The 12,857-nt window shown below is 42.4% G+C and overlaps 1 protein-coding gene across 3 annotated transcripts in view; it reads right to left on the reverse strand.

The window, feature by feature from the left end:
- Positions 1-12,857, reverse strand: part of LOC118364226 (zinc finger protein 236-like) — a 97,469-nt gene that overhangs the window by 44,969 nt on the left and 39,643 nt on the right. For all 3 annotated transcript variants that reach the window (XM_035745579.2, XM_035745580.1, XM_052489336.1), the window contains exons 13-16: positions 6,690-6,950; positions 6,122-6,378; positions 2,674-2,775; positions 582-721 (exon numbers count right to left, since the gene is read on the reverse strand). In XM_035745579.2, coding sequence (XP_035601472.1) covers positions 582-721; positions 2,674-2,775; positions 6,122-6,378; positions 6,690-6,950 — 760 coding nt within the window. The remainder of the gene's footprint in view (positions 1-581; positions 722-2,673; positions 2,776-6,121; positions 6,379-6,689; positions 6,951-12,857) is intronic.

Consider the following 12,857-nt stretch of genomic DNA (forward strand, 5'->3'; position numbering starts at 1 on the left):
TATACACACCATATACACAAATCACACACTACACTGTCACTCCCCCACACATCCCTCACTCAAACACTACATACACACACATAACACAGACTTTTAGACACACAATTTGCTGCTGCTACGCGGTTTATTATTTTATGTTCATTATTATCTATCTGGATGCGTAGTCACTTTACCCTGCCTTCATGTACATATCTACCTCAAGTATCTCTGCACATTGATCTGGTACTGGTACTCCCTGTATATAGCTCCATTCTTGTGTATTTTATTTATTTTGAGTTAGTTCATATTTATTTATTATTATAATTTTTTAAAACTCTGCATCGTTGGGAAAAGTTTGTAAGCAAGCATTCCACTGTAAAGTCTACACTAGTTGTATTCGACAGGTGATGAAAAAAAATGTGAATTGAAATTTCCCAAAGACCCTGGGTTTTTCAGAAAATCCCTATGGAAGGGTTTACTGAGAACTTGGGGAAATTGTGCAACCCTACTCTACATAGATCCAATGCCACGCTATGATGGTGAGATGGAAGCCCCCTGTGGAAGAGGCTGACGGTAGAGGCTGACGGTGCTGGATTCACCACCTCTTGGCTGGGCACATGGAGCAGGTTCTGGGGATGGTAGCTGGAGGAGAGGGCCTGAGACTCCAGTGTGCTGGAGTCCTGTAGCTGCTGCACAGTAGAGAACTGAGCCTGGGGATAGCCCTCTGCGGTGATGGTGAAACCTGCAGGAGGACACAAAGGGGTACAGTCAGCAATGGGTTAACCCTGTATGAGAACTTAAGGGACCCTAGCAACTCCAAAGGAGGATGTACAGTGCATTCGGAAAGTATTCAGGCTTCTTGAATTTTTCCACACCTTATTCCAATGTATGTAATGACAGAGAAAATCTTTCTTTTTTTATTCAGACCCTTTGCTATGAGACTCAAAATTGAGAATTTTTTGACTCAAAATTGAGTCTCATAGCAAAATTGACTCAAAATTGAGCTCAGGTGCATCCTGTTACCATTGATCATCCTTTAGATGTTTCTACAACTTTATTGGAGTACACCTGTGGTAAATTCAATTGATTGGATCTGTCTATATAAAAGGTCCCACAGTTGACAGTGCATGTCAGAGCAAAAACCAAGCCATGAGGTCGAAGGAATTGTCTGTAGAGCTCAGAGACATACTTTTTCGAGACACAGATCTGGGGAAGGGTACCAAAATAATTCTGCAGCATCGAAGGTCTCCAAGAACACAGTGGCCTCCATCATTCTTAAATGGAAGAAGTTTAGAACCACCAAGACTCTTCTTTTGGGGATATAGTGGCACAGCGGTCTAAGACACTGCATCGCAGTGCTAGAGGCGTCACTACAGACCCGGATTCGATCCAGGGCTGTTCTCATAACTGGCCATGATCAGGAATCCCATAGGGCGGCGCACAATTGGCCCAGCGTATACACATGTGGAGGCTTGAAATAGAAGGACGGGCTCACTGTAATGGCTGTAAGGGAATGAATGTGTTTGATACCATTCCATTCATTTTAATTCCAGGAATCTGTCCTCTGATTTCTCCCCCCACTGCTACACACATTGTACCTTAGAATAGATTAATTGATTACACAGATAGAAGTGGATTTGAAAAGCCTATTATGGACAAACTTCACATTCAGCACCACAGCACAGAATTAGTTAACCCTGTATATCTGGCTAGAGGCTAGAGCCTTTGCCAAATTAGAAGAGTCGGAGGAGGACATGAATTAATTACTGCAAACATGACATGGCTAAAAGTGTGATTGGAAAAGTTAAACAAAAGCTAATTAAGGATTGCTACGGCTCACCCTCCTACAACGCGCCATTAACAGACTGATGCTTCCAGAGCCCATGCCGCCAGTCTGCGTGTGTGCGTGCGTGTGTGTGGACAAAGACTGTGCAGGAAACTTCCTGTGCCTATGCCACCAGTCGGATTGTCTTAGGGGACTCTGAACCACACAGGCATTCATTAAAGCTCCACTCACTGATATTAACAAATGGCCACGATTCATTAAATACTAGCAGACAGCAGAGAGAAGTTCTAGGAATGTTCAAATAATTCCTTACTTTCCTTCTTGAAAAGAAGAAGAGAGGAGAGGAAATGTATAGAAGTCCATCTCGTGGAGTGCCACACACATGCTAATAAGAAACACAGATACGCATTCAGACACAGACATCAATATCCTCCCTGCTGTTGGTCTCTGGTTTATTTATGACATCAAAACTTTTTACTTTAGCAAAACTGTGCAGAGAGTATAGGAGGCCTAGGATGAGGCGGGAAACCTGCCGCAAGACAAAGTGTTCTACTGATTAATGCACCACTGTAGGAGAGCATACTTGTTGTGGGCGATAGAGGCTGGATGCAATCATCACGGAGACAAAAGGTTAAGCTACCCATTGTGAAAATCAAATATGTGATGTGTCAAGCAGATGCTTTCTGACAGTCCTCGCTGTAAATGGGCTCTTCTCATTCAGAGGTCAGAGACAACAATGGCGTTATCCATTACACTGGAGTCAGACAGTCGCGGGCTGCCAACGTGTGCGCGTGTGTGCGTGTAATTTACCCCAGGTTAACTCACGGACATTGTTAAATGTGCTGAGAGAAAGGTTTGTGTGCCACCACCATGCAGGGGGTGTTTTTGTGTGTACGTGCATGAGTTACCTTGAGTAAGTGCTTGCTGGTCAAAGCCAGGCTGTGGGAGTGTCTGCGTCTCAAAGTGGCTAATATTCTGAGGCAGAGCATGCTGGGTAGTCACGAAGGTGTCTGGAGTCAGAGGGGGAGAGATAAGAGGAGAGAGGAACAAAGCCGGTTAGTCTGGCTAAACTGTATAAATTAAGGCCAAAGTATTACGATTCAATTAAATAAATATAAATAAATAAATAAAAAGGTCCAATGCAGCTGGGATTTTTGTCAAATGGTCAAAAAGAAACAAAACCAACAATACTGTAGCTTCATGGCAAAGAAAAATGTCTCAAGCAAGATAAAAATAAAAAATAAACATTTTGTTAGGACTTGTATGGGAGTGATTTGAGTGGGGAGGGGAAAACAAACAAATGTGCAGTTATAGGCAGAGAGGTTTGGAAATCTTTCTTATTGGTCTATTAACTAATTTACTGTATGGTGATGTCATGATGGTCTTTTCAAACAGCTCTTACACTAAAAGGGCATTATCTTCATTTTCACACTACTACTGCAACCTCAGAGTGGAAATATACACTACCATTCAAAAGCTTGGGGTCACATAGGGGAGGCAGGGTAGCCTTGTGGTTAGGGCGTTGGACGAGTAAACAAAAGGTTGCTAGTTCATATCCCTGAGCTGACAAGGTACAAATCTGTCGTTCTGCCCCTGAACAGGCAGTTAACCCACTATTCCTAGGCCGTCATTGAAGATAAGAATTTGTTCTTAACTGACTTGCCTAGTTAAATAAAGGTAAAACAAAATAGACATGTCCTTGTTTTTGAAAGAACAGCACAATCTTTGTCTATTAAAATAACATAAAATTGATCAGAAACACAGTGTGGACATTGTTAACGTCAGGAAAAAATATATATCTGTTAAATATTACATATATATACATTTTACCTGTATTTAAGTAGACAAGTCAGTTAAAAACAAATACTTATTTTCAATGACGGCCTAGGAACAGTGGATTAACTGCCTTGTTCAGGGGCAGAACAACAGATCTTTTACCTTGTCAGCTCGGGGATTTGATCTTGCAACCTTTCGGTTACAAGTCCAATGCTCTAACCACTAGGCTACCTGCCGCCCCAATGACTATTGTAGCTGGAAACGGCAGATTTTTTATGGAATATCTACATAGGCGTACAGAGGTCCATTATCAGCAACCATCACTCCTATGTTCCAATGGCACGTTGTGTTAGCTAATCCAAGTTTATTATTTTAAAAGGCTAATTGATCATTAGAAAAACATTTTGCAATGTTAGTACAGTGTTAGCACAGCTAAAAACTGTCAGCTTCATTAAATAGTACCAGAAAAACACCAGTCTCAACGTCAACAGTGAAGAGGCGACTCCGGGATGCTGGCCTTCTAGGCAGAGTTCCAAAGAAAAAGCCATCTCTCAGACAAGGCAATAAAAATAAAAGATTAAGATGGGCAAAATAACACAGACATTGGACAAAGGAACTCTGCCTAGAAGGCCAGCATCCCGGAGTCGCCTCTTCACTGTTGACGTTGAGACTGGTTTTCTGTGGGTACTATTTAATGAAGCTGCCAGTTGAGGACTTGTGAAGCGTCTGTTTCTCAAACTAGACACTAATGTACTTGTCCTCTTGCTCAGTTGTGCTCCGGGGCCTCCCACTCCTCTTTCTATTCTGGTTAGGGCCAGTTTGCACTGTTCTGTGAAGGGAGTAGTACACAGCGTTGCACGAGATCTTCACTTTCTTGTCAATTTCTCGCATGGAATAGCCTTCATTTCTCAGAACAAGAATAGACTGACGAGTTTCAGAAGAAAGTAATTTGTTTCTGGCCATTTTGAGCCTGTAATTGAACCCACAAATGCTGATGCTCCAGATACTCAATTAGTCTAAAGGCCAGTTTTACTGCTTCTTTAAATCAGGACAGTTTTCAGCTGTGCTAACATAATTGAATTTTTTTTTCCTAATGATCAATTAGCCTTTTAAAATGATAAACTTGGATTAGCTAACACAACATGCCATTGGAACACAGAAGTGATGGTTGCTGATAATGGGCCTCTGTACACCTATGTAGACATTGCATTTGTTTGTTTTTACTGCCGTTTCCAGCTACAATAGTCATTTACAACTTTATCAATGTCTACACTGTATTTCTGATCAATTTGAAATTATTTTAAATGGACAAAGAAAATGTGCTTTTCTTTCAAAAACAAGTACATTTCTAAGTGACCCCAAACTTTTGAACAGTAGTGTATATATATTTATTCACTCCACAGGCATAAGTGAATCAAGTCAAGAGGTTATCTGTTCTCTCTGTGAATGGGTCGGGGTTACCTCATGCATTTAAGCCTTTTTTTTTTAACTGTTAAAGGACTTTACCGAAGGCTGAGAGGACGAATACTAATCTAAATCACATACAATCGTAAAGCTAGGGTAAGTTTCTTTTATTTTTTTCCCCCTTTCAGTTCTCTTTTAATCACTGTGAACTCTTGAGGTTGAAAGGGTAGTGTAGCAATTTTAATGAGGATTGAAGCTTGACCTCTGGCCCGGTTTCATTTGTTGTGCGTTGCTCTTCTATTTTTGTTCTGAGGTTAAATATAGTATACATTGGAACTGTTTTAAATATTAAAGCTACAAGGTCAAGGAGGGGGTTCGGTCAGTCACACACCATGAATCCTAATGAGATGTATCCAAAAACCCATTGAAATAACAATTCCAAGAAAGCCATCAATAAGAAAATAGAAGGTTTTTGAAGATCCAGCATTGGGATGGAAATAGTGTTTGAGTAATGGACAGATAAAAAGTCTTGAGAGTGAAATAAATGGACACACTATTTGGAGTGGAGGAAGGAATAGAGATGGAGGAGATATACAGACGGGCAAGATGAGAAACTCAGATTTTTGCCCTTTGCTATCTTAAAGGAGTGTCGTTCAGAAAGATTGTTATTCAAAATATTAACAAGATTCCATATTCAACAGTTCCTTGCTTTATTTGCTAACACAGTTGAAGCCAACTATTGTCACCTGAAAACGAAACACCTTGCAGCGTAGACTGGCCAAATGAAAAATACAATCTAAGATCAAGAGAGATGGGTAGAGAGCAAGACTGTATCTCTGTAGAAATGTCTGTTGATGTTGGGAAGGGTTCAGACACCTTCTAGGGGTGGATCACTTTGTTCACATCATCCTTTGTACATCCAACATAGAACTACGTGGATCCCCCATTGAAAGTTAGAGGGCTGTGGCAGCAGGCCTATAACGTTATGGCATGATTGTCATCGACATTAAAAGACTATGTTCGAGATCAACTACAAAATATATTGACGTCAGACTGCAACAGAATCACTGATCCTCGAATCCCCATGCGTCCCTAATAACTACGTATTACGTGTTCAAGACCAGTGAGTCTGTGCCTTGTCCAAACTGTTGCCCTCTAATACGCTGACACTCTTACCCTCTTCCTGTCCCAGGGGCTGGTCACTTAGCTGGGTCTCCAGCGACACCTGTTGGCCGCCGTCCACCACCTGCGCCTGGTCCAGTCCCAGCATGCCCTGCTGCTCTGAGCCCACCGTGGGAGGAGCCTCCTGCTGTAGGGTGCCGTCCTCCAGCTCCACCTGCAGGTTGTGGGTCACGGTGGTGCCGTCCATGGGGTCGTCCAGCGTCGAGGGCTCCGGGTTCAGCTGTTGGTGGAGCTGCTGGGCCAACTCATACCTTGGAGGGGGAATGGGGAGGTGAATTCAGGTTGTTTACTACTTTAATCTACAAAACAAACAGAAATCAGCCATTTTTTATGGAAAGATTTGACATCTAGAGATTTAGAGTTGAAAGTTTCAATTTCACACAAATTTCAGCAACATGACAATAACCAAATTGGGAGAGCGACGCTCTCGCTAGCCACTTAGCTTGTCAGCATTCCCGATGACACGACCTGAATTACGGCTTGTAGTTTTCGCTTTTTCCACCTGGTCAGATCACATGACCTGAAACAACTCTGTGCCTGACAACACATGAGCATTACTAACCTGTGGGTCTTCATGTGCTTCCTGCAGTTGGGTGAGGACTTGAAGGTCTTCTGGCAGTAAGGGCACATGTAGGGCCGCATGTCGCTGTGGGTGGTCATATGGCGGCGCAGGCTGCCGCTGGTGGTGAATGTGGTGTCACAAATTAGGCACTTGTAGGCCTTGAGGCCCGAGTGGGTCCGGATGTGAGCCTTCAGCACCCCAGAGGAGGCAAAGCCCTTACTGCACTGGACACACTTGTACGGCCTCTCTCCCGTGTGAGACCTGATGGAAGATGTTAATATCATGAGACATTAAGAAAGTATTCAGACCCCTTGACCTTCCCACATTTTATTACGTTACAGCCTTATTCTAAAACGGATATAAAAATATATATATCCTCAATCTACACACATTACCCCATAATGACAAAGCAAAAACAGGTTACAGATATTTTTGCAAAGTTATTACAAATAAAAAAACAGAAAAACCTTATTTACACAAGTACTCAGACCCTTTGTTATGTGACTTGAAATTGAGCTCAGGTGCATCCTGTTTCCATTGATCATCCTTGAGAAGTTTCTACAACTTTATTGGAGATCACCTGCGGTAAATTAAATTGTTTGGACATGATTTGGAAAGCCACACACCTGTCTATATAAGGTCCCACAGTTGACAGTGCATGTCAGAGCAAATAGCAAGCCATGAGGTCGAAGGAATTGTCAGTAGAGCTCCGAGACACAGATCTGGGGAAGGGTACCAAAACATTTCTGCAGCACTGAAGGTCACCAAGAACACAGAGGCCAGGTTAGCAGGCAATATTAACCAGGTGAAATTGTGTCACTTCTCTTGCGTTCATTGCATGCAGAGTCAGGGTATATGCGATAATAATAAAAAAAAATGTTTTCTTCTAAATGATAGTTTCTGGATTCAACCATATTAATGACCAAAGGCTCGTATGTCTGTGTGTTATTATGTTATAATTAAGTCTATGATTTGATATTTGATAGAGCAGTCTGACTGAGCGATGGTAGGTAGCAGCAGGCTTGTAAGCATTCATTCAAACAGCACTTTCGTACGTTTTGCCAGCAGCTCTTAGTAATGCTTCAAGCATTGCGCTGTTTATAACTTCAAACCTATAAACTCCCGAGATTAGGCCGAGATTAGGCTGGTGTAACCGATGTGAAATGGCTAGCTGGTTAGCAGGGTGCGCACTAATAGCGTTTCAAACGTCACTCGCTCTGAGACTTGGAGACGTTGTTCTGCAAGGGACGCGGATTTTGTGGAGCGATGGGTAACGCTGCTTCGGCGGCTGTTGTCGATGTGTTCCTGGTTCGAGCACCTAAAGGACTCTGACCACGAGAAACAAGATTCTCTGGTCTGATGAAACCAAGAGTGTAGTCTTTGGCCTGAATGCCAAGCATCACGTTTGGAGGAAACCTGGCACCATACCTACAGTGAAGCATGGTGGCGGCAGCAAAATGCTGTGGGGATGTTTTTCAACGGCAGGGACTGGGAGACTAGTCAGGGTCGAGGGAAAGATGAACACAGCAAAAGTAGAGAGAGATCCTTGGCGAAAAACTGCTCCAGAGCGCTCAGGACCTCAGACTAGAGCGTAGGTTCGTCTTCCAACAGGCACACAGTCAAGACAACGCAGGAGCGGCTTTGAGTCTCTGAATGTAAATGAGTGGCCCAGCCAGAGCCCGGGCTTAAACCCACAGCTATTTTGCAAAAACTTTGCGTATCAACCCTGGGTGTAGTAGAATGTTATGAATGTAATGTAATGTTATGACAGGTGATGTTATGACTGGGTGTGTTATGGTCTGAGTCAAACGGCTCAAATTAGGAAGAATAAATGTCAAGGGTCTCTAATTTGCAAATCCTAAAAAAACAGTAAGCATTATACATTGTGCATGGTGTATGCAGTAAATTCCCTCTGACTGAGGAACAAGTTTATTAGTATAATGTGACAGAGTTTTGACTTGTTCTCTGTCATAGTGTGAGGTAAACAGACACTAGGGAATACAGAACATCAATCTCAGATATCCTGAGTGGAGCAGCGAAGGCAACGTTGTTATTAAGGTTAACTTTTGTTTCCTCGTTTATCGAGACTGTGACCTTTATTATATAGGCTGTTACTTTTCTTTTCCTCACAGTAGTAAAATGAAGAAACATTTTAGTAAAAGGGAAGATTCGATGTGTCAGCCCAAAGGGCAAAAAGACATCTTGAGAGAATCAATGAATATTGCTCTGGAAATTACTCCTTGGAGCCCTAAACTTCAATCTCCCATTTATCTCATCCTTAGAAAAAAAGGCAGAAACTGAATACAATACTCATTTTAGAGGGATTTTTTCTTGTGGTAAATGGCAGGGTGACATTTTCCAAATACATTTGCTAGTTAATGGACCTTTAATGACTTAGGCTACTGAAAACAAAAATAAGACTTATCCACCACTGTGACATTACACGTTATTCCTGACAACAACCTGGAGATTAAACCAGACGAAAATAAAATGGCTCGGCACACATTTTAGTCATTTAGCAGAAGCTCTTATCCAGAGTGACTTACAGGAGCAATTACTGTTATGGTTACTGGCTCACCCCACACTATATCTGAATATTTTCTCTCCCCCTCTCTGTACCTAAATCCCCTCAGATCTCTTCCCTCTGTACATTTATTCCTCTCTACCTGGCCTGTCTTATCATAAACCAGGCCCACAGGGCATAGACAGCACAGACGTTAGCCAGACCTGGGCTCAAATAGTATTTGTTTTCTATACTTGAACTACACTACATGACTAAAAGTGGAAACCTGCTCCACACTATGTGGACACCTGCTCGTTTAACATCGAATTGCAAAACAATAGGCATTCATATGGAGTTGGTCCCCTCTTTGCTGCTATAACAGACTCTACTCTTCTGGGAAGGCTTTCCATTAGATGTTGGAACATTTCTGCGGGGGACTTGCTTCCATTCAGCCACAGGAGCATAAGTGAGGTCGGGCACTGATGTTAGGCGATTAGGCCTGGCTCGCAGTCGGCATTCCAATTCATCCCAAAGGTGTTTGATAGGGTTGAGGTTAGGGCTCTGTGCAGGCCAGTCAAGTTCTTCCACACGCACCTCGCTTTGTGCACGAGGGAATTGTCATACAAAAACAGGAAAGGGCCTTCCCCAAACTGTTAACACAAAGTTGGAAGCACAGAATCGTCTAGAATGTAATTGTATGCTGTAGCGTTAAGGGGCATAGCCCAGACCATTATTCCTCATCCACCGAACTTTATAGTTGGCACTATGCATTAGGGCAGGTAGTGTTCTCCTGGCATCCGCTAAACCCAGATTCATCACTCCAGAGAACGCGTTTCCACTGCTCTAGTCCAGTGGTGGAGAGCTTTACACCGCACCAGCCGATGCTTGGCTTTTTGCGCAAGGATCCACAGATTTGAAGGGGTGTCCAAGTACTTATGTACAGTTGAAGTCAGAAGTTTACATACACCTTAGCCAAATGCATTTAAACTCATTTTTCACAATTCCTGATACTTAATCCTTGTAAAAAAGTCCATGTCTTAGGTCAGTTAGGATCAACACTTTATTTTAAGAATGTGAAATGTCAGAATAATAGTAGAGAGAATTATTTATTTCAGCTTTTACTTATTTCATCACATTCCCATTGGGTCAGAAGTTAACATACACTCAATCCGTATTTGGTAGCATGCCGACTGCTTAACTCGGGTCAAACGTTTCAGGTAGCCTTCCACAAGCTTCCCACAATAAGTTGATTTTGTGGGAAGTGAATTTTGGCCCATTCCTCCTGAGTGTAAAGGTGTAACTGAGTCAGGTTTGTTGGAATCCATGCTCGCACACGCTTTTTCAGTTCTTCCCACAGATTTTCTATAGGATTGAGGTCAGGGCTTTGTGATGGCGACTCCAATACCTTGACATTGTTGTCCTTAAGCCATTTTGCCACAACTTTGGAAGTATGCTTGGGGTCATTGTCCATTTGGAAGACCCATTTGTGACCAAGCTTGAACTTCCTGACTGATGTCTTGAAATGTTGCTTCAATATATATCTACGTAATTTTCCTCCTCATGATGCCATCTATTTTGTGAAGTACACCAGTCCCTCTTGCAGCAAAGCACCCCCACAACATGATGCTGCCACCCCCGTGATTCGGCTTGCAAGCATCCCCCTTTTCCCTCCAAACCTAACGATGGTCATTATGACCAAACAGCTTTATTTCTTTTTTCATCCGACCAGAGGACATTTCTCAAAAAAGTATAATCTTTGTCCCCCCCATGTGCAGCTGCAAACCGTAGTCTGTCTTTTGTCTTTTTTTATGGCGGTTTTGGGGCAGTGGCTTCTTCCTTGCTGAACGGCCTTTCAGGTTATGTCGATATTGGACTCATTTTACTGTGGATATAGATATTTTTGTACCGTTTCCTCCAACATCTTCACAAGGACCTTTGCTGTTGTTCTGGAATTGATTTGCACTTTTCGCACCAAAGTACATTCATCCCTAGGAGACAGAATGTGTCTCCTTCATGAGCGCTATGACGGCTGCGTGGTCCCATGGTGTTTATACTTGCGTACTATTGTTTGTACAGATGAACGTGGTACTTTCAGGCATTTGGAAATTGCTCCCAAGGATGAACCAGACTTGTGGAGGTCAACATTTTTTTTCTGAGGTCTTGGCTGATTTCTTTTGATTTTTCCATGATGTCAAGCAAAGAGGCACTGAGTTTGAAGGTAGGCCTTGACATACATCCACAGATACACCTCCAATTGACTCAAATGATCTCAATTAGCCTATCAGAAGCTTCTAAAGCCATGACATCATTTTCTGGAATTTTTCAAGCTGTTTAAAGGCACAGTCAAATTAGTGTATGTAAACTTCTGACCCACTAGAATTGTGATACAGTGAAGTGAAACAATCTGTCTGTAAAAGTAGATGTCCTAACTGACTTGCCAAAACTATAGAAAGTTTTAACGTCTCCAACCTAAGTGTATGTAAACTTCCGACTCAACTGGGGCGGCAGCGTAGCCTAGTGGTTAGAGCGTTGGACTAGTAACCGGAAGGTTGCGAGTTCAAACCCCCGAGCTGACAAGGTACAAATCTGTCGTTCTGCCCCTGAACAGGCAGTTAACCCACTGTTCCCAGGCCATCATTGAAAATAAGAATATGTTCTTAACTGACTTGCCTGGTTAAATAAAGGTAAAAAAAAAAATATATAAAAAAAATAAATAAAACTGTATATCTAGTTTACTTTAGCTGTGCTTGATCGAGTTTGCCTCAATAAAACCCTCAAAGTTTTTGAAAGAAAACAAATACTACTCTAACCCAGCCATCTGCCAGTGGCTCAAACCCTCTGCCATGTGCTGAGCCTTCCTCCTCCTGCCTCCTTGTCCATCCCCATGCTCTGCTCAGCCCAGCTCATCCCTCTAGCATCAAATGAGGAGCTAATCCCACTAAGCCACAGGGGTGGACTCTAACTCCACTGATAACAGCAGCTGTCTGACAGGCTTATCCCACTTTTCTTTTAAAATTTCTATTTCATTTACCTAGGCAAGTCAGTTTAGAACAAATTCTTAGTTACTATGACGGCCTAGGAACACTGTCTTGTTCAGGTACAGAACAACAGATTTTTATCTTGTCAGCTCAGCGATTCGATCTAGCAACCTTTCGGTTACTGGCCCAATGCTTTAACCACTACGCTACCTGCCACCCCAATGACAAAGTACAAGAGGATCTAAACTGAGGCTAAATATATAACTTCCTCTCACAACTATATATCCATGCACTCAATCAGAAATACATTCACTGGTATATGTTGGCAATGCCAGCTGCTTTAGAGAGGATGATATTTCGAAAGGAATACATGTGAAAACAAACTAAGTGTGTGTGTGTGTGTGTGTGCTTGTATTACTATCCTTGTGGGTACCAGAGATCCCCAAAAGTCCCCACTAGGATAGCAAAACAAGTAAATTGTCCCTCATGGGGACATTTCCGTCGAAGACAAAGGCTATTTTAGGCTTAGGGGTTAGATTTAGGGTTATGGTTAGACCAGGATTTTCAATGGAAATCCATTTTAGGCCCCCACAAGGACAGTAAAACATTTGCTGTGTGCGTCAAATCAAATTTTATTGGTCACATACGCATGGTTAGCAGATGTTATTGCAAGTGTAGCGAAATTCT

The sequence above is a fragment of the Oncorhynchus keta genome, chromosome 31, assembly GCF_023373465.1.
Source record: "Oncorhynchus keta strain PuntledgeMale-10-30-2019 chromosome 31, Oket_V2, whole genome shotgun sequence".
In the NCBI taxonomy this organism is placed as follows: Eukaryota; Metazoa; Chordata; class Actinopteri; order Salmoniformes; family Salmonidae; genus Oncorhynchus; species Oncorhynchus keta.